This window comes from Anser anser, assembly GCF_964211835.1.
Source record: "Anser anser genome assembly, chromosome: 2".
NCBI lineage: Eukaryota > Metazoa > Chordata > Aves > Anseriformes > Anatidae > Anser > Anser anser.
Window position 1 is genome coordinate 95,646,335 of NC_139721.1, and position 19,352 is coordinate 95,665,686.

The following is a 19,352-nucleotide window of genomic DNA, read 5'->3' on the forward strand; positions in this document are numbered from 1 at the left end:
GGAATATTTTCATTGGCTGTACTTAGCAGGATCAACAAGTCTACAATCACTACTTGAAGCTGAAATTACTTTCTGGTAACACATAATTGAATGCAGACCTGAGCACTCTTGAGAGCATAATGAACCACAAAAGCTCGAGGTACTAGATGTTGTCAGCTGTTATGGCAGGCATCAATTTATCAATTGTCTTGATACAAATGAGTATCTCACACCATGCTAAAAATATGTTTCTGCAGCAAATCAAAGCTGCTGCATCAAAGTAGGATTCACATAGAGATGCACAAGTTTTAGCTATGCTTAGCAATCTTCCCCACATTTTTCTCTGTCCTCTTCTTATTTCACAGAGACAGTCATTAATCTTTGCTAGTAAGTAGCTTTAAAAAACAAGACAAAAAAAGCTAAGGAAATTATCAGCACTCCAGTGTTCAAAGTGAAAAGTGGTTACTGCTAGCAGTCATATCTTCTTTAAGCCACTTCCAAACATATTGGAGTAGGAGAGCAGTGGATGGCAGTTGCATCATTAGATTTGGTTGATGTACCTTCAAGCACACTTTCTGGGGCTACTTGGCTGATTAGATGAGTTTCTGCATGGGGGCAGAGGTATATTTTGAGCATGCTGGGGCTTCAGGTCTCTTTTTGTGAGCAAAGCCTATATGCACAAAGGGTGAAGAGGTGCTCTGTGGTGCAGAGCCTCCTGAAGGAGCTCAGCAGCAACTGGCACGGTAGGTAGGTGTGCTGCTGGGGAGTCATGGGGGGCATGGGCATACACTGCTTACTCCGCTATTGTTTCTGCTTGTCTTTAAATAAAAGTACTACTTTACATTTTCTGATGTCCTCCACCACCTAATATATTCCCTTTGAAACGTAATGGAAAGTTGCTGCTGTAATTAACTCATTGAATGTTTATAACAATTGCTAATTGTACCTGGCTGGAAAGCTGGGAGGATCTCACTGTCTCTAATGTGACTGGATAATTATATATTTTTTTCTCTTCATATTTTTCTGTAAAACATGTTCTCTTTGCAGGAGCTTTTATTGCTGGGCAGCTGATGTTCAGTTCCCATGAATGGCGGGTGCAGGCTAGCAATCAGCCCTAGGGCAGCAAATGGGATGAAGATATTCCAGACCTCTGCTCCCTTAGGGATACTCTAGGCAAACAATGTATTCGTTTTTCTGTGTAATGCATGGATGCTACTACAAAACTGAGAAAAACAAAGGTCTGTGCAATAGCAAAAGAAGCCTTCATACCACCAGAAACCTCATCTTTGGGCAGCTTCTTCTAAGAGCCAGAATAGGGCTTGGTTGTTCATTTTTAGAAAAGGAAAGAAATAAAGAAAACAAGTATCCTAGAAAGCCACCTCTGAGATGCTGCTTCTGCATCTTGGTATAAAAGCTTGTACACAGCCTGCCACAATCCATGCACGTTCACTATTTCTTTTCAGTAGGCAGCTGTTGCTAGCTGTTGCCACAGATCGTGGGGAAGTTGGCAAATACTGTCTCTTTCTTCTGCTTCTCACAGCCAGCTAACAGTATGTCTGCATGGCACAATGCATTAGCACAATAGTTCTTCCAGATAATGTTTTGCTCCATGTATCCGGGTGCAGCCATGCATTGCCCTCTGTAGAGGTCTCTTTTAAAGAAAATGCAGGTCATTGGCCTGAAGTGGCAACTCAGAGCCACTTCTTTCAGAGATATTGGGAGACTTCTCAGTGAATGTGTCTTCCACAAGAACTGACTGGAGTCACCATCACAAGCTGCTCTCATGCATTGTCTGTTTTGTAGCTTTATCTTAGATATTCCATGAATTTGTGCAAACCATTTCTCTGTCTCAGTTATTTACCTGCAAAGCAAGTATCTGTTTGTAATGGGACACAGACTATTCCTGACTTTTTATTACAGTGACTAGCCCTCGTACCTCTTAGGCCTCCAGTGTAATTACTGTAGTGTAATTATAAATAGTAATATTTTCTTTGGGGATTCTGTGTTTGTTTATGCAGTTTAGCTAAACTTTTGACAGTTGTCTGTCTTGAGAGATTTTGGCATTTCAGTGATGCTCTACTAATCACCCTTCTAATGGGCTCATGCTACTTAAGGACGGAACTCTGCCATCCTTGCTAGAATTCAGTAGTATCTCTTCATGACTATGCATCCATAAAATAATATTTATGTCTAAAATATTACATAGGAGGCCATCATTATACAATATAAGATTCAAGAAAATCAAACAATCTCTTTGAATTGAACTTCCCATAGCATAGCCGGAGAGGTTGTAAGTTGTTTTTCTTTGAAAATTACATTTGTAGATTTGTAGTCAGATTTGTAGTCTTGGGATCACTTGCTTCATACTGAACAAAGCAAGACACGTTGTACAGCAATGTTTGTATGTATTTGCATCCAGCCTAGTATGGCAGGGGAGTTTGATTCCACATTAATCCGGGCATTAACTTTATAGTAGTTACTTTGCACATTTATTGGGAAAAGGAGAGCTGCTGTAGAGCTGACACAATTTTAGGAAAATGATTTTACTATAAGACAAAGCCAAAGTGATTTTTGTGAATGAAAGAGGATAGTTATCAGACTTCAGTATGGGGCATCTGCTTTAGGAAAGACCTCCAAGTATTGTGGGTAAAGGAATATATTTTCGAGGTGTGCCTGATTTGTTTGTTTGCTTTTGGGGGTAAATGATCTAGCAGCACAGCCTTATATTCTTAAATCTTGAGGCGTGGTGGCTGTCTGGGTGTACAGAGCATAGGAGAAATGCTCTTTGGTTGCATTTGTTTCCATAAGAGGGAGGAGGGGAGGTTGCTTGTACAGTATTTTATAGCCAGGATTTGGTAGTATTGGTTCTTCACCAAGAAAGTTTATTCTCCAAAGATGCCCAGTTTGACTTAGTCAAAAGCAGACAAAATATATTGAATGCTTATTTAAATAATTTTTCAGCAGCTTAATGGGGTAGGAGAACTCCTCCCTTTTCCATTTCATTTCTGGTATAAATGACTACCTTTAAGAAGCCTAAGAAGCAAAGAAGATTAATTTCTTTGCCTAGATCTGAAGCTAGCCTTACATATTATAAATGTTTGTTTCAATCCAGCTCAGAGGATGGAAAAAAAAATCAGAGGAAGGCATGAATGAATTCTAAAACTTTCTGACCATATACCAGCATTTAAATTCTGTATTTGCATCAAAAATCAGTGCTACTCACCAGAACTTAAGATTTTAATGCTCTGCCCTGAAAAACTACTTTCAATAGAATGAGAGAGAACAACAAAGATTTAATTTTTAATGGGGGATGTTGTACAGGAGATGGTTTTGCAAAATGGCATTGATTAGGACTGTAATTAAATGGAATCTTAAAGAAATGAAAAGAAGTTCAGCATATACTTAGTTTTTAAAGAAAGATGGATTTACAATGCTCCAGATGTTTTGCTTAGAATAAGCTTCATTGACCTAGAATATTAATGTGTGCCAGCATACTTACTGTGGTAGGGTTTGTTTCAGGATCTTTGGTTTGAATTTCAATGTGTTTTGTTTCTGAGCACAGCAATCTGCACAGAATGCTTCTAAAGATTAAAATTATAAAGGTATATCAAGCAGACAGACACAAAGCTTGCATTGTGACTTTTTCCCATTCTTCTAAGTCATCACAACTGCGTAGATTCATTATTTCCTGAAAACCTATTTTTGTAAGGCTTGTATTATCAAAAACCTTTATTTGGACTACCATGTTTGAAGGATGTTTTCACATTCTATAAAAGACCTTTGTCTAATCAGACCCTGTGGTTCCAGGCACCTATTGTAGCCAAAGGTATCAGAAGGCAATGCATGAAACAAATTAAAAATTACAAAAAACAAAACAAACCAAAAAAACAGCAACAGCAATCACTCTGTAATCATAATTTAAATGCTGACTAAACAGAGTTTTTTGTGTGATCACTGCAAGTATTTTGTTTTATTGCCTATCTTCCCAACCAGTAGACAATTGGAAGTTGATCAGTTACAGAACATCAACCAACACTGATTTAGGCCGTTGGGGCTAAGAGGTATTACAGTGTCTCTCATCTCAAATAGTCCCATGCTTCTTATCAATTGAGGTGAATGAGCCATGCTTGCAGCATCTCCCAACTCTACTGACACATGGGAGAATCATGCTAAACTTTACAAGTATCTATTATGCACAGGCAAAATGTATTTTCTGAGTTGCTTCTGTGAAACAGTTGAGCTTCGTGTTCTAAAGCTGAACAACCATATTCAATTTCAAAGAATGTGAAGAAAAACACAGGTTGTGGATATTGTCTTTCACTCCTCAGGATCTTCAGGACCTTCTATTTTCCCTATTATTTTCCCAAAATCTAGTATTCTCTTTTTAATTGTTTATCCCTGGATGATACTTCATCTTCTAAAACCTAGCATCACCACCTCTGCAACTGGACGTCTGCATGCCTTTGGAGATCCTGGGGCTATGCATTAGAAATCTTGGTGTTTGTTCAAGGGTCCCAGTGTTATCATTACTGTGCAGCAGAAATGCTCAGAGCCAAATGTGACAGCAGACCAAATGTAAAGATAATAGATTTATTTCATCCATAGGCTTTTAACAGCAGAACAAAACATCAGAAAGATAAGGTAGCAGAACACAGCAGTATTTTTGAGTTATAGAAGTTCCTTAACTGTGGTTTGACATCCTAGCTAGCTTCTAACTTTTTTCCCAAATCGAGACAGAATTGTTTTCCTGTGCTCTGTTGTCCAAAATGCCTGCTTCTCTCTGTTCTCCTCAGAGGATGGGGAGAAAAGGTGGGAATAAATGAAGGAAAAGAGATCACCTCCTGTGCCAAAGCTATACTCTTTTGTTTCTACTTCATCCTCCTTACAAAAATGTGCTTCTTTCTAGCCACCGGGACATTTCCTTCCACCTCCTCCATGAGATGCTTTGATTAATGTTACTTACTCATACCTGAATTAGCACATTCCTGCCTTGGAGACAAAGTTTCTCATTTACAAGTCCTCAAAACCTGCTCCTGAAGTCCATGCTTCAAACTTCTTATAATTGTAACTACTTTCTCTTCGGGTGAATTGTCAAAACACAAAATCTAATAGTACGGACTGTGCAATCTACAATACACAACTGAAGACTGACTAGCATCCCACCTGCTCCCCTCCACACTGTTGGTTTTGTGGTAAACATTTTGAGACCCAAGGAAATTCAGTGTGGAAAGTCCCATTACTCAACATGATTATACTGCTGCAAGTGCCTCATCGGGTCTCATTGCACAGGCTCAAAGTAGAGCATGAAGCAGAGAAACATTGCTTCGATTAAGCACTGCAGTGCATGTTTTTTTAAGTCAGTGAGAGGTCAGTGGCAATATCAATTGATTTCATCAGGATAACCACATTGATTTGTCAGGTCACTGCCATTCCTCTAGGGTCTCTCTGTGTTAGTTCCTTATCTCTTGACTTTGTTTTATCTTCTTTCATCTACTAAGCTCAACTGGTTTTTCTAGCTTCCATTTATCCTCCAATTCTCCTACCTGTGTTTGGCCCCTTAACCAAGTCTCCATTCTGCACTACCACTAACCTCTTCTTTTCTCATGGACTTTCATTTACTGTTCCCAAAACATGAAAAATACAGGACTCATAATTCTGAGTTGCTGAAAATTTCTGGTAAGGAGCTGAACTACAAGTTGTGACTTGCAAATCCCAGGGCTTCCATGATATTAACCCAGCAGAAGAGGCAGTTGTCAGGTGTGTGAAGATAATGTTTATAGCTCTTGTTAGTGAGCCAGAAGCTGCTGCCTTTCCTTGATAACACCTTCTCTTTCTCACTGGGGGTGGTGGTGGTGGTGAAAACTGTTGAACACAGGGGCTAGTAAAGGGCACCTTGTGTTCTTTGCTTCTTTATGTAGACTGCAGTTGTGCCTCTGACATGCACTGTGCAATTTCTAAATGGCCAGACAGGAAGAACTGCCTTGTAATTGAATTTGGATTCAAGTAAAGCTCTGACACGATTTCTGTAACACACTGGACAAGCTATGCGTCTTTTTCTTTGTCATACTTAAATGCAGGTGATACTTCTGCAGTTGTATCTAGTTGAATCACAGCCTTTTCAAGGTTGGGCTGTTTGAACAGTACCTTGTATAAAGCAGTTCATCATGCAAGTTGAGGTCCTTATTACGGATAATTACTTATGAATAAGCCTTTGTCCCAAAGAGCTTACAAGAGACCAAACTCATTCCACACAGCCTGATGAAATAAATCATGTGGCATTCACGTTCAGTTGGTGCTGACGACCTGAATTCAACGTGTGTGATATAAAGATGAAAATCTTTCCATATCATTATAAAACCCCTTCAACCATTCATTATCACCATTTGCTAACCTTGTTATCCCCTAGCTAAGCAGCAAGCCAACTATTCATAATAGCTTTATAATAAGCTGCTTCATTCTCTACAGCCCATGTTCTTGTTGCACCTTCAGCACCTTCTTTGCTTTTAAGTCCTAGTTTGGTCAGAAGAACAAGAGAAAGAGCAAAACAAATACTTGTTCTCCCTTACTGGTCTTTGTGCCTCCAGTGGGAGGCCAGATCAGGCTCACAAAATTCCTTCTCTCTCACATGCAATGACAGCTAGCACCTTACCTTGTAAGATGGAATCCTTTCAATTTGCACCTCTGTGTTTCTGCACAGGCATAAAGATAGCGGTCCATCAGGCAACCAGTGCAGCACACACTTTGTCATGTCATACTTGGTGTATTTCCCAGGATATTTCTCCTCTGGCAACTACAGTGTGGAGGGCACACTCTTTCAGATGGAGGCAGTTTGAAGTGGTGGAGGAGTCTCTATCAGGAAAGGTTATAAGACATAGATGCAAAATGTTCATAGTCCAGGATCACTCAAAGCAGCTAGAAAAATGTGGAAATATGGCCAGAACAAAAGTAGAACTTTGATGTGAAAAGCTAATTTGCAGTTTACAGTGCATGAGATCTCATCTCAGTGCATGAGAGAGTTGCTGGAGGTCCCGTGAGGAAGAAAGCCAAAGGGTATCTCTGAAGAAAACTTTGAAAAGCTGTGTGTATCCTCATGAGCACAACTCACCTATAGCAAAGGGCTATAGGATGGTCACATCCCATTCTAATATCTCAGCTGAGTGTCTGAAAGTTGTTATCCAGGCTAGCGAGAGCCTAGTTGCTTTGCAGCTGCAGAATGCAAGAATACATAGCACAACAAGTTTCTTCGTAAGCTACAGCTTGGTAATCAATAGACACTCTTGTTAGCTAGACTGCTTGTGGTTGTTAGCACAAAGGTGTACAAGTCAGAGGAAGATATTATTGACTGAGACTGAGTGTTTTAGAATCGTGGAATAATTTAGATAGGATGGGAGCTATGGAGCTTAAAGCAGGTCTAAGTAGATCAGACCTGCTTGGGGACTTGTCCACCCCAGTCTTGAAAAGCTCCAGAGATGGAGATTTCACAACCTTCCTGGGCAACTTCGTTTTACTGTTGGAGATGAGTAACTAGCCTTAATCTTCTGTGGGGAGACAAAATTATCTTTTTATTCAGAAGTGGCTGCTTCTGCACAAGCCTCACAAGAGAGTGCAAACTGTGCATTCTCTCCTGGATTTTCTCTCAGCATGGTCTAAAAATACTGCTCATGAATAACAAAAGTACTTAGTTGTTCATAGTGATGTAAGGAGCATAGATGTATTTGGCCTCTTAGTATAAATTTTATTGATAAATTTTCAGTCATAATCCATAAACTGATTGAAAGCTTCCATCTGATAGTGGCCTCCTCGTGATGCACCTAGAGTCAGCAGAGTCTTGATGCTGGAATGCTTTAAGCTTAGAGGATTATTGCATTTAGAGGAAACATGAAGGAAAAGGACAAAAAGTCTGTTGAAATGTTTATTCAGAGTACATTGTATACTGCAGTCCTGAGGTCTGCTGGGGTGGCTTGGAACTTCTGTAATACAAAGCAACAAAAAAGATCTGCAGTAGGTATTACACTATTTTTCTGCATTTCTTCCACTGTGCAGACTTTCTACTTTGTCCTTCCATTGTACATTCTACTCCTGTTCAAACTAGTAGTAAAAACAAAATCCTACTTTTTGTGCTACCTCCACCTTTGTCTCCTGGAGGCTTAAGCTTCAGCAGATAGGCATTATGATGTATGATAGATATTATGATATGGAGCAGTTGGATCAGTAAAACCTCAGAAAATAAAAATATAAAAACTCACGCCAAAAAAAAACCACATTAGGACTAAGTTCTTATGAATAATTTGCATACATGATGGCTAAGATTTCAAAGAGTAGCATAGGTATTTAGTAATGCACTATGACAGTACTTCATTGGGAAAGTTGATTTAGATTTGAGCCAACATAGCATGCAAACTGCATGCTCTTCCTAGGAATTCGATGTCTTTTTTTTTTTTCTGTTAGTATTTCCTTCTGTTATAAAAGATCCTGAAAAATTAGTAAAATCCAAACTGAATCATTAGGCTTTATAATTATCCAACAAGCAGATGTTAAAAAGCTCTGCAAATTGCACTTAAAAATATGTTCTAGAATTTCAGCAAGAACTGATTATGCAGTTCTTTCTTTGCATCCTTTAGCACACTCCAGCTTCTTTTGTTGACTGCTATTGAAGGTTTTAAAGAGGCAAACAATATTTAATATGGCCTTTTTTCAGAAAGATCTGTTGAATGCACATATATTGGCTGTTGTTACTGTCGAGACTAGCCTGGTTACATTAAACTCTGGGGACAGCGAGGGAATGATGGCATGCAAAGCCAAACCTTTCCCTCTATGTGTTACGCTTCCTACCAATCTACAGTGAAAGTAGAAGCATCAACTAAGAGATAGGGGTCTGACAGTGAAAAATGACTGGGCCCTGCAATAAAGATAGTAGGGGGCTAAAATGAGGAGAGTATGAATCCTTTTCTGCTGCTGTTTAGAGAAAGTGAAAGGTTCCTCATGCTCATTTCTGTGCTGTTCAGAGGAGTCTGTGTTTATGCTGAAGAAGGAAAAGATTGACAAAGATGCTCATTATATTGTCAGAGGCTTCTTGCTTTATTTCAGTACCGTGAGCTGCTAGCTCACTGGGAGATATGTATAGAAACTGCATGCTATTCCTAGGGATTTGTGTTGTCTTTTTTTTTTTTTTTTTTCCTAATTTGAGAAACACGTGAGAGCTTATTGAAGTGAGATTTGACAGTGTGTGCTGCTGTCAGGTCCAGTGGAGGCAGATGCTTATGAAAGCTTCCACCTACCGCTTTGCTAGCATGCCTTAGTCTTCCTTTGCAGCCACTTAGGTATTCCAGGTTTCTGCACTGCTCATGTGTAATTACAAAGTGCTTTTTGGTGGTGGGGAAGCCTCTGAAGGTTGAGAGGGTCTGCCAGTTCGAAGGTACCCTGAAAGCTAGAGTGTCTATTCACAGCTTCTCTAATCTTCTCCCTTTTCCTCCTCCTTCCCTTTATCTGCTTTCTCTTCATGCTGAATGCTACCTCCGCTCACCTCGTGTTCCCTCCTGAATCTCTGCCTGCCTGCCTACTCATCTGAATTTCCCGTCACTTGTACCTCCGTTACGCCTTGCAAACAGTTAGCTTGCTGCTTCAGCTCAGTTTCTTGTTCTTCGTCTGAGCTTGCTCAGGGTTTGACTCTACTGGACTTGCTTTCTGTCTTTCCCTACACTTACGTCTTCCAAAGGTTTTACATTTTACGATCTTCTGAGACCGCCTCAAACACAACTGCCCTGCAAACCAGAGGATCCATCATGAGCAGCTGAACTGAGATGAAAGCTCTTTAGTTCTGCGTGGCTGACCTGGTGACCTGCAAGAGACGTGGCAGGTTCCAGGCTATCAGCCTAGAAAGTTTGGCAAGAGTATAGAACTATGTTAGAACAAGTGAGATTTTGGGGGCAAAATCTGCAAAATTTACTCTTCGTTTAACCTCTTTTTTGTGTATGTGAAAGTATTCCCTAAATGAGTGTATTCCATGAACAGTCATTTCCCCTGACCTTCAAATAAACTGTTCTGAACTACGAGCAACAGACTTAATATGAGTCATTTATAAAAGCAAAAAATCCAGTCATCCCTTTTATACTCTGATCTTAACTTTGTCCATTGTAGGCTGGTGATCTCAGTGGCCAGTAGAGAGTTTCTGAGATAATAACTGTCCATTTAATTGCTTTGAAATAAGTCTTTCGGTCTGTCTAGCAATTTCAAGCCATGCTCTTACTTTTTCTGGATATGATACTTCACCAAAGATATCTGCAATCTGATCATTCTCCATAATTTGGACCTGAGAAGTGACAATAAAAATACAGGTTATCAGCAGGGAATGTTAGTCTGTGTATGTGATTTGGGAAGCCATGCTTCTCAATACCATCAAGAATTAATTTGATTAGTCATGTGGACAGAAGTGTGGGGGCAATTTGTGCTGAGAGCAATGCTTGTAAAAGCTGATTACTTCATTACAATTGCCTGTGATATACAGTTCAGTCTGACCTATTTTCTTAAATGTTCCTTAAAGCCAGATGACTCAAACCTTTCTGAAAACAGGGCAGACAGAGCACTGCTCAGTCCTTGAATGCCGGTGACAAGGAATTGAACGTGTTAGACTTCTGTGATTTTGTGGTATTCATGTCTATCCAACATACTGTAAAAGGGATGGAGTTTCAGGATATGCGAAGTGTCAGATCCAGAAAGACTGAGGTTTTCTCAGGTGCCTCAAGTTGATCACCAAAGATTTTAGGTACTAGCAATTGCAGGTAAATTTTTTTTTTTCTCAGCAGAGTTTCTTATACTTCCATCTTGAGCTGTGTACAATTCTGGAGAAAATAGTAAGAAAACCATAGTGGCATCCTAAAAGCTGGTGACTTTGACCTGCTTTATATGCTGTCTTTGCATTCAAGAGTTTCCAGAAAAGGCTGTTCCAACTCGTCAGTTTGTCACACATCCAAAGCTTGATTGGATCCACAGTTTCAAGTTTCTTCACTGCTTGTTGAAAATTCAGGGCTTCTGCTGTATTTTCCATGTTACTTTAAGCAAAACATTTGATTTTGTTAAAAATAGTATTCATGTTCTGAAACAATTGTAATGCAAGTCTCAGGAATCCTCATATTGTCCTGTTTGCTTTGTTTTTTTCAGCCGTAGTTTTACTTACAGCCAACAAAACAAATGTGCCTTATTTCTGTATCCATAGGAAGAGGCATAAAACTAACTCATGATGTGGGAGCAGTTCTGCCTGTTTGGTGCCCAGAGCTGGCCATTTCCTGCCTTTGTTTACTCCAAAGGCTTTGAATACTCCTCTGGACCCTCTCCTTCCCATTTTCATTGCTAGAAGCATTTCTGACAATGTCACATCCAGTTTTTCCCCCAGGGGCTTGCTAGATGCACATACACGTGCTCTGCCTTCTCCCCTCGCTGAGCTTTTTTTAGTGTGCTGTGGGGGAGCATAACCTTGTGAGGAATGATAGTTGCAGCCAGGTACCTGACTGCAGGTTTATTTCTGGGGTGGTTGTGTTTTCTTGTTGTTTTTTTAAATACTTTTTCTGCACCTATATATGACAGCTCTGGTTTTGATGGGAGGAAAGCAAAAGGTGCAGAACTATTTATTTATGAGCAGAAGGAAAAAGGTATTTTGGGGATGGGAGGAGTGAAAATCCACAGTGGGTATTGGACTTTGTATTCTTCCAGTGTCAAGCAGGGAATAACTAGCTAGGAATCTGCTGCATGTTTTATGTCTCCGAGTCACCAGTGCTATTGCATTTTGGTTTATGCTTTGATGTACAACTATGTGAACTGCCGAACTGGCCAGGCACGACTTGATTAGGATGTCTCCTTGGTTTCAGTCTTATAATTGACACCTACTGAGTCTTATAATTAACACCTACTGAGGTGTTTGGAACTGCTTTTTTATTGACTTTGAGATTGTAGGTAGATGTAAACTGAGGTTGCAGGAGTGCTTTTGAGTCCAAATTCTTGCCTCTGCTCTGTCCTGTGTCTATTATCAAGGTAAAAGCAATGTATCTTTCCATTCTTCTGGAGATCCAGTTGTGCAGGACCTGCAAAGTGCTCCAAACAGATCGCTAAAACCCCAGGGCATGCCATGTCTAACTCAGACACAAAAATGCAGGCTGGATTTCCTATGGTGGGAGCTAATGACCTTGATAGGACTGTAGTGACTATTGGCTCTGGTGCTGGTACTTGCAGTGACTTTGCTAGAGAAAGAACTTCCCCTGTAATTTCAGCATGAAGATTGTCTGTTCCTTTGAGTATCATCTCATGTGAATGATTGCTTGCCCAGCAGTTTTACGGATCCAGATTTCACATTGGTTCATTGCTGGTGTTTACCCTTAACTTCATCAGGCCTTTGTGAATTAATTATGCATATATGTCTGGGGTTTTTGTGTGTTCGCTGTTCAACATTCAAATGGCAGCTCAGCAACTTCCCGTCTGTTGTGCTGGGGATGATGGCATCTTCCTTTCTATCCTTAGAATTCCTTTACCATCACCAGTGCTTCACACTTGCAGCAAGCAGGTGTTCATAAGCTCATGTGTTTTATGTGTATAACCTTTTCTGTTCATTTTTATCATACCATATGGCATCACACTGAAATAAAGCAGGGCTTCTCCTCAGTACGGAGAGAGCTCCATCATGGCAAAGTGTGCACAGGAAACGGAGAGCTCTGCATGTAGAGGAAGAATGAGCCATGTGATGCTTCAGCAGCACTGCTGAACGTGGGAAGGCCAAGGACGGGCACTTTCTTTCCTTTCTTCTCCCTTCAGTGTGTTTTTGTTTGTGCAACACTCATCACCTGGCTCCCTGGGGCTTGTGACTGTGAGGAATAGCATGGGATTGTTGCTTAAGAATGTGTTTATAGCTGCAGAACTAAAAAGGTCATCTTCTATTTTGGCCTGCAGGAGTCTCAGGCTGACTCTCCCTCTTCCCTGCCCTCCCAGTTTTGCTGATGTGCCCTGCAGTAAGCAGAAATGCACAGAAACACTGTCAGCCTAGCACCCTGGAGCCCCCCTCATGGGCCAGATCCTACTGAACTAACTGCCTGGCAAACAGCCACTGTCAGTGGATCAAATTGTACATGTTTTCCTCTTCACTCCAGGCTGATCAGTTTGTTTCAGTGTGTGTAACAGAACGTCGCATTGTTTGCATTAATCACCAGAGCAGCTGTTAATTAGTTAATTTATCTTCTCTTCTCTTTTTTTTTTTTTTTTATTATTTTCACTGGGATTCATAGTACAGTGGGCAGAGGAAACAGGAAGGAAAGGGAAATATTTAGAAAAAAATGCCAAGTACAGGGGCATCCCTGCAAAAACAACACTGCCTAAATACATGTGGTGGTTTTACTGTATGGGCTGCTGCAGGGAAAGTTAACTCCATCCCAGCCAGACCCAGTACAACAGACTGTAAAACAAGTGAATCATGGTATATTGGTTAGAAAGGCTAAACTGCTGAGAAAAAGTGATCCTGCCTTTTTAGACTTGCATCTAGTCTAGTGTTTTTAACCTGCAGCCACCAGGACAGTGCCAATCTGTTAGCCACAGCTTTTTCAGGAATCCAATATAATGCTCCAAGGCAACCTTTGGACGGCGTTGGTGGCAGCGCAAGGGAAACATGGCTGAGAGGCTTCCTTGTGGTTTCTGATGTCCATTTTATTTATGCTGGGAACAGGAGGGAGCCTGTCCTGCTTGCAGAGAAACCTCTGCATGGTTTAGCTGAGAAACTTAAGGCAGACTTGAGGGGTGCCCTGACTGCCAGTGGGGTGTTTGTGTAGTGCCAAAGCTTCGAGAAAGAAGTAACCAAAAATCTTATTTTCTGAGGTGTGGAAGATGTGGCTTTTGGCTGTTTGGTTCCAGCATCTCTTCTTGCTTTCACAGAAATTGTTTGTGGGCATGATGACCCAAAAAAGACTCTCAGCCAGGAGACACGGAGAGACGTGTTGCAGAAGAAAAGATAGAAAGGCAGGGTGGAGCCTCAAAGATTTTTGCTGCAGATAAGAGTCCATATCTCCATAGTCATCAATTTAAAGGGTGTGCTGCTTTCATCTCTTCTCCATGGTAGTGGCACTTTCCTTAATGGCAAAGGCTGGGGTGGGAGGAAATGAGGGTACAAATGTTTTCCCAAGGTTATACGAGAAGTGAATATGGACTGGGAATAGAACTCGAGTTTGTTGATTTACTGTCGTATAACCAACTGTCTGACATCCTCTTCATTGATTTTGGTGTCCACTGTGCAATAAAATTATGCCAGCTTTTGCAGCCACATATTGAAGCAGTGGAAGAGTTGTTATGCTTTTTTTTTTTTTTTTGTCTTATCTTTAAAAACAAGACAAAGCAAGTCATTTTCTGCAGAAATACTGTAGTGTGTTCATTTTACATTATTTGTCCTAGAACTGATTAGCAGCAGCAGCTTTCACCATAATTACACAGATCATAATTAAACATATTTTTGTTTTATGAACTGTGGCAAATTCAGATTCTCTATAAGGCAGCTCTCAGGAATGAAGGCAATTTGCATGTTATAGCAAAATGCATGTTGCAAGAGACATACTAGCAGATGGCTTCAGGACTTGTTTGCATTCAAAATACATAGCACCTGCAAGCAAAAATGCGCTGGCCTTTCTCCATGATAATTTCAGGTTTGTATACACATGGAATCTGTGTTACCCACCGGAGAAGTTGTTTTATTCCCTAACGTCCCCTAACAGCTGGGCACCTGCAGTCTCCTGGGATCTGACTGCAAAAGCTCAGTCCATTCCCGTAATGCTCAGTGGTTCTTTCGCTGTATTGTGGACCTGTGAGGCTGGACCAAGTTGCTCAAGAACTTCAGACCTGACCTGTAGGAATAGTTACAGTCTTGCTCCAAACTCTGCCTGAGAAGGAGGTTGCTCCTGTTCCTTTCTATAACCTGTTTGGGGTTGGGAGATAGTAATGGTGTCACTAAAAATTGCAGGGTTTTGCATACGGAAACTGTTTACAGATCTCAGGTGAATTTGTTTCCTTCTTATTTTGCTATAAAAAGCAGATCTTTGTATTTGAACAGTCTTTATAAGTGTTCCGTCTCCATCATATGCAAATACCTTCAGAGTACCTTGCAAAATGATTTTTTTTTTTCTGAAAAACAGAAACTTCTGCATGACTGCTCTTTAGCCAAGGAGCTGAGATGTCAAGTCATTTGAAGTAAGGTTATAGAGAGAGAGACTGCAGAAGACTGATGCCTGACCCAGTTTTTCATGCCTTGAGTCCTACCCAGTTCCTTAACTACAAGACCAATTTGCCTTACAAAACCAGCTCTGCTGGTCTTCAGCTCTGCTGAATATATCACACTAGTTTCCTTTCCTAAAACAGGAGAGGCACACCACCACAGTACTGAAGACAGCATTTCCCAAATTCAGGGCAGTTGACATAGAAATTTGCATTTCTTTCCTGACCCATTTCTCTAATGCAGCAGTGCTGGGTGCCTGTAATAGGCAGCACTGAACTCTGAGGAAGTTCCGGAGGTGAATTCTGACCATGTCTTCTGCTTGCCTAATTATTTTCTGAATCACAGCTCAGCTGAAGGTGTTCTCAAAGGCAATGATTAAGTTAGAGGGAAATCCATTGTGAGTGTCTGAACTGCTGTGTGACTGGTAGGGGATCAAATTGTCCTCAGCTTTCTCTTTCCAAGCATGTAATGCAGCAAAAACTGTCTCAGCATTGGACATTCAGAGGGACAGTTTCTCAGAGCATGAACTCACAACTACACGAGATGCGCTTTTTAGGAATTCATCTGCTTGTTCCTGAGCAGTTCTGCATTCTCTGTTCTCCTAACACTTATTTGAAACTGGTGAGAATTTTAGATGAGTGACAAATGCAAAATCAAGTCCTTCAGGGCAATATGTAACCTGAGGTGACTGACTCCATTCAACATGAGCCTAAACACAGTGCAACGTGCAGGATGCTTTGCATGGCTTAGGGATTGGCATGATTATGCTGAGAACATGCCTCAGCCCATGTTTCAGGAAGATCTAACAGCACCCATTCTGATTTGTCAACACTCCTGAGAAAAGCGAAGCCTTGCAATTTTTTGCTGTATGTGACATCTCGAAGTTTTGGCTCCCAGTAGTACCAGGTGAGAAGTCGGACCTGCCTCAGAATGACACAGAACAAGTAGGTCAGCGGTTTCATTGCATGCATCTTCTGTGCGTGTGTATGTGTGCATCTGAGAAAATGGAAAATCATGGCACTGAATCCTTAAGTTTCTGTTCCATCTTTCTTTAGGCAGATGTCTCACTGCCTGTTTCACAGGCATTTGAAGAGAATCAGGGCCATTTTTGCCTCTCATTAGAGTAAAATGTGGCAACAATATGTGAAAAGGGCAAAGAACTGTGGAATGAGTTGATTTCTTCCAACAGGCAAGAAGGGCTTTGGCTAAAAATAAGGAGAATGGTGGTATTCTTTACCATGTTTCGCCTACCCCAATTGCACTCTCTGTGCTTAGTGCCTGCCAAACTGATAGCTTGCTGAAGATTTAAAGCAACAACACTCATGTTACTAAATAGCTACCAGAATAGCTGAGATTATCATCTCTACTTCAGGCTTTCCTTCCCAAAGCCTGCAAGAAACTAGGCATCCTCTCCCCTGTTTGCTCCCACTCCCCTGCCCCTGTGTTACAGGCACTTTCCCGAACTGCTGTTTCAGCAGGCTGGGCAGCTTGGGCTGTGTACTCTGCTGCAAAAATAGATGGCACATTTTGGGGCAGCTGGGCAGCAGGGGATCGGCAGGGCATCTGATCAGAAATTATAATTCCCTTCGGGATGCAGGAGCCTTGGAAGCACCCAGCTGTGGCTGCAGGCACCCAGGGGCGCTACGACTGATCCTTGGGGCAGCTGTGTTTTGAGCAGGAGGCAAAGAAGGGGTGTTCATCCCCCCAAAGAACTACCTGAATGAATCCAAACCCTCGGCGCTTCTTGGTGAGCCAATGGTCAGCCTCGGGGAGGGAGAGCGGTCCTGCTGCAGAGGGGCTCGAGCTGTCCCTGTGAGCCACACACAGGACAGGACCAGGCAGAGGCACCTCCTCTGCTTTTAAAAAGAGAGCAAGGAGAAAAAGCAGGAATGAAAAGCAGTAAGGATTTGGGGGAGAGGAACTGGCTGTGCAGGCTGCGTGCAGCACCCAGGCCCACCACAGAAGGGGGGGGGGGGGGATCAGCCCTGTGCCAGCCAGGGGGCTGACTCTCTTTCCATATAAAATACTAATTACTGTGGAATAGGCTGCCATGCCACCTGAGCTGCAGTACGCCCTGTGAGGGGAACTCTGTGCACCCTCCCAGCAGGTTGCAGCCCAGCTGGGGGCTCTCAGGGCTTTCGGGGGGGGTGGGGGGTGGGCGCTGCCAGAGCAGGAGGGAGGGAATGGGAGAAGAAGAAGGGGAGGAGGGAAGTGAAGGGAGGCTGCTTGGTGCATGGAGGGCGCAGGAAGATGCTGAGCATCCTCCAGCCGAGCCCGGGTGGATTGGTGGAGGAGCAGGGTCGCGGGGGGCAGCCAGGCTGGGGAGCGCTGCTGCCTGCTCCCGCCCACCTCCCCCTCTGCCCAGCCCTCCCCTCGATCCTTGCGGTGCGTGTGGCAGATGAACGCCAAGGCGAGAGTGAGCGGATGGCGGATTGCACGCACGCCAGGCAGACTGAGATGCTTGCTTTTTCTTCTCCCGGCGGCAGGCAGGGCTCTGTTTCAGACATGAGTGGAGAGAAACCTAAAAAGAAAGCTTTCTGTCTAGTGAGGATGAAGCCACTGAAGGAGCCCGCCACTAACAATGTCTCTTTTGTGATACAATGTCACATAGGCAAGGAGATCAAACACATTTGCAGCAACTGCAGTCGCGGGGAGGAAGCCCGTGACGGTGAGTGCTGAGATGCTGTGGGTGTAGCAGCGAGGCAGGAGCGTGTGTGCTGGCATGGGCTGCGCGTGTGTGCATGTGTGCGCTCCACTCGGAGGCTGGGATGCTCAGCGTGCCCCTGCACAGATCCCAGGGAAATAGGAAAGGGAGCGCAGGAGGAATGCGCTGGGCATTGATTCAGCATGTCAATCAGAGAGGTGCCGAGGGACAGGTCCCCTAACTTGCCACAGAAGCTTTGTGCTAACAGTTAAGGAACCAACTCTTCCCCTCCCCACCCCGTCCCAAGTTGCTATAGAAATTGCTGTGTGTATTGATTGTGTTTTGTTACCATTCCCATGAATTTTAGATCGGGGTTTCTGCCTTGATACATCAACTTTTTCCTCGTCGTGCTGCAGTAGAGTTTGCTTGACTCAACTCAGTATTTGGAAGGACTGGTTTATGTGGAATCCAGCTAGTGTGATTTTCACCATGCTGTCAAACACATGGGGAAAACTGTATTTTTATTGGAGTTAATACAGTGTTCTTCATCAGACAACTGTTCTCATCCCTTCCCCCTCTCCTTTTTGGACTGAGCAAAACCTCCTGAGGGTATTCTAAGTGACGGTATAATCAATCACAGGTGTTGCTACAGGTAAGTATATGCTTTTTATGTTTTTGTGACTGCAAATGTTAGAAGGCAACAATGACAAATTATTTTGATTATGCTAAAGTCAGCAATTAGGTGGAACTAAGAACTAAAGGAAGCATAAGAGCATTCAGGAAAAAAAAAAAAAAAGCTTCACAGATGTTCCCCCAGATTCTTGTTCAATGTTGTATTACTTTGTCTTGCTGTGTTCTTTTACATGTTACTTAGGATTAAAGGCACTTGACTTAAGAGCTGCCTATTAACTGATGTAGTAGGTGGATCTCATTTTCTGAAGGTCAGCAAAAGGCTTTTTGTGAGAAATGTGAATATGAAATTGTTATTTTCTGAGCTGAGGGTTCTTAGTAGTTGTTGTCACTTGATTTTTCAGCTTTTGTCTCTGAGGCTGATTACTATTAGTATTAGTGTTATTACTGTTATTATTATTTTAATCAACCAAAAATTGGTTAATTGGCTTGGTTAGCTCTATGCAAAAGACCAAAATACAGTTTGGGATCTGATGGTCCTTTGTCAGCCACAGGTTTGCAGCTTAACGAAGTGACTATGGTTTTGCTAATGTCTTTCCAGAATTAGCATCCTGACAGTGTGATTATAGTTTTATTTGATTAGACCACAGCTAAAGCTGAACAGAATTGCTTTCAGTGTAAAGGGTGAAGACAGCCTGGGAAGCCTGGAAACCCACAGTGGGTTAAGCACTCTTCTGCTCTTACTGCTTATGGTACTACAGCAGAAGGAAGAATCTAATGAATGCTATACAAAATGTTGAGTGGGTTTTTTTTCCTCTTATGTGCTGCTGGTGACAGCAAGCCCTACAGATATTAAATGAAGGCTAT

General features: G+C 42.1%; 1 protein-coding gene across 19 annotated transcripts in view; it reads left to right on the forward strand.

Moving 5' to 3' along the window:
- The window catches only part of PHACTR1 (phosphatase and actin regulator 1), a 359,571-nt gene that overhangs the window by 183,689 nt on the left and 156,530 nt on the right, over positions 1-19,352 (forward strand). For 2 of the 19 annotated variants that reach the window (XM_083825804.1, XM_083825801.1), the window contains exon 1: positions 17,397-17,879. The exons of 8 other annotated variants lie outside the window; for them this stretch is intronic. In XM_083825804.1, coding sequence (XP_083681930.1) covers positions 17,462-17,879 — 418 coding nt within the window. In that variant the 5' untranslated portion in view covers positions 17,397-17,461. Of the gene's footprint in view, positions 1-16,971; positions 17,111-17,393; positions 18,508-19,352 lie in introns of those variants that run through there. 9 more of the 19 variants (XR_014580394.1, XR_014580395.1, XR_014580390.1 and 6 more) reach the window with 9 other exon arrangements.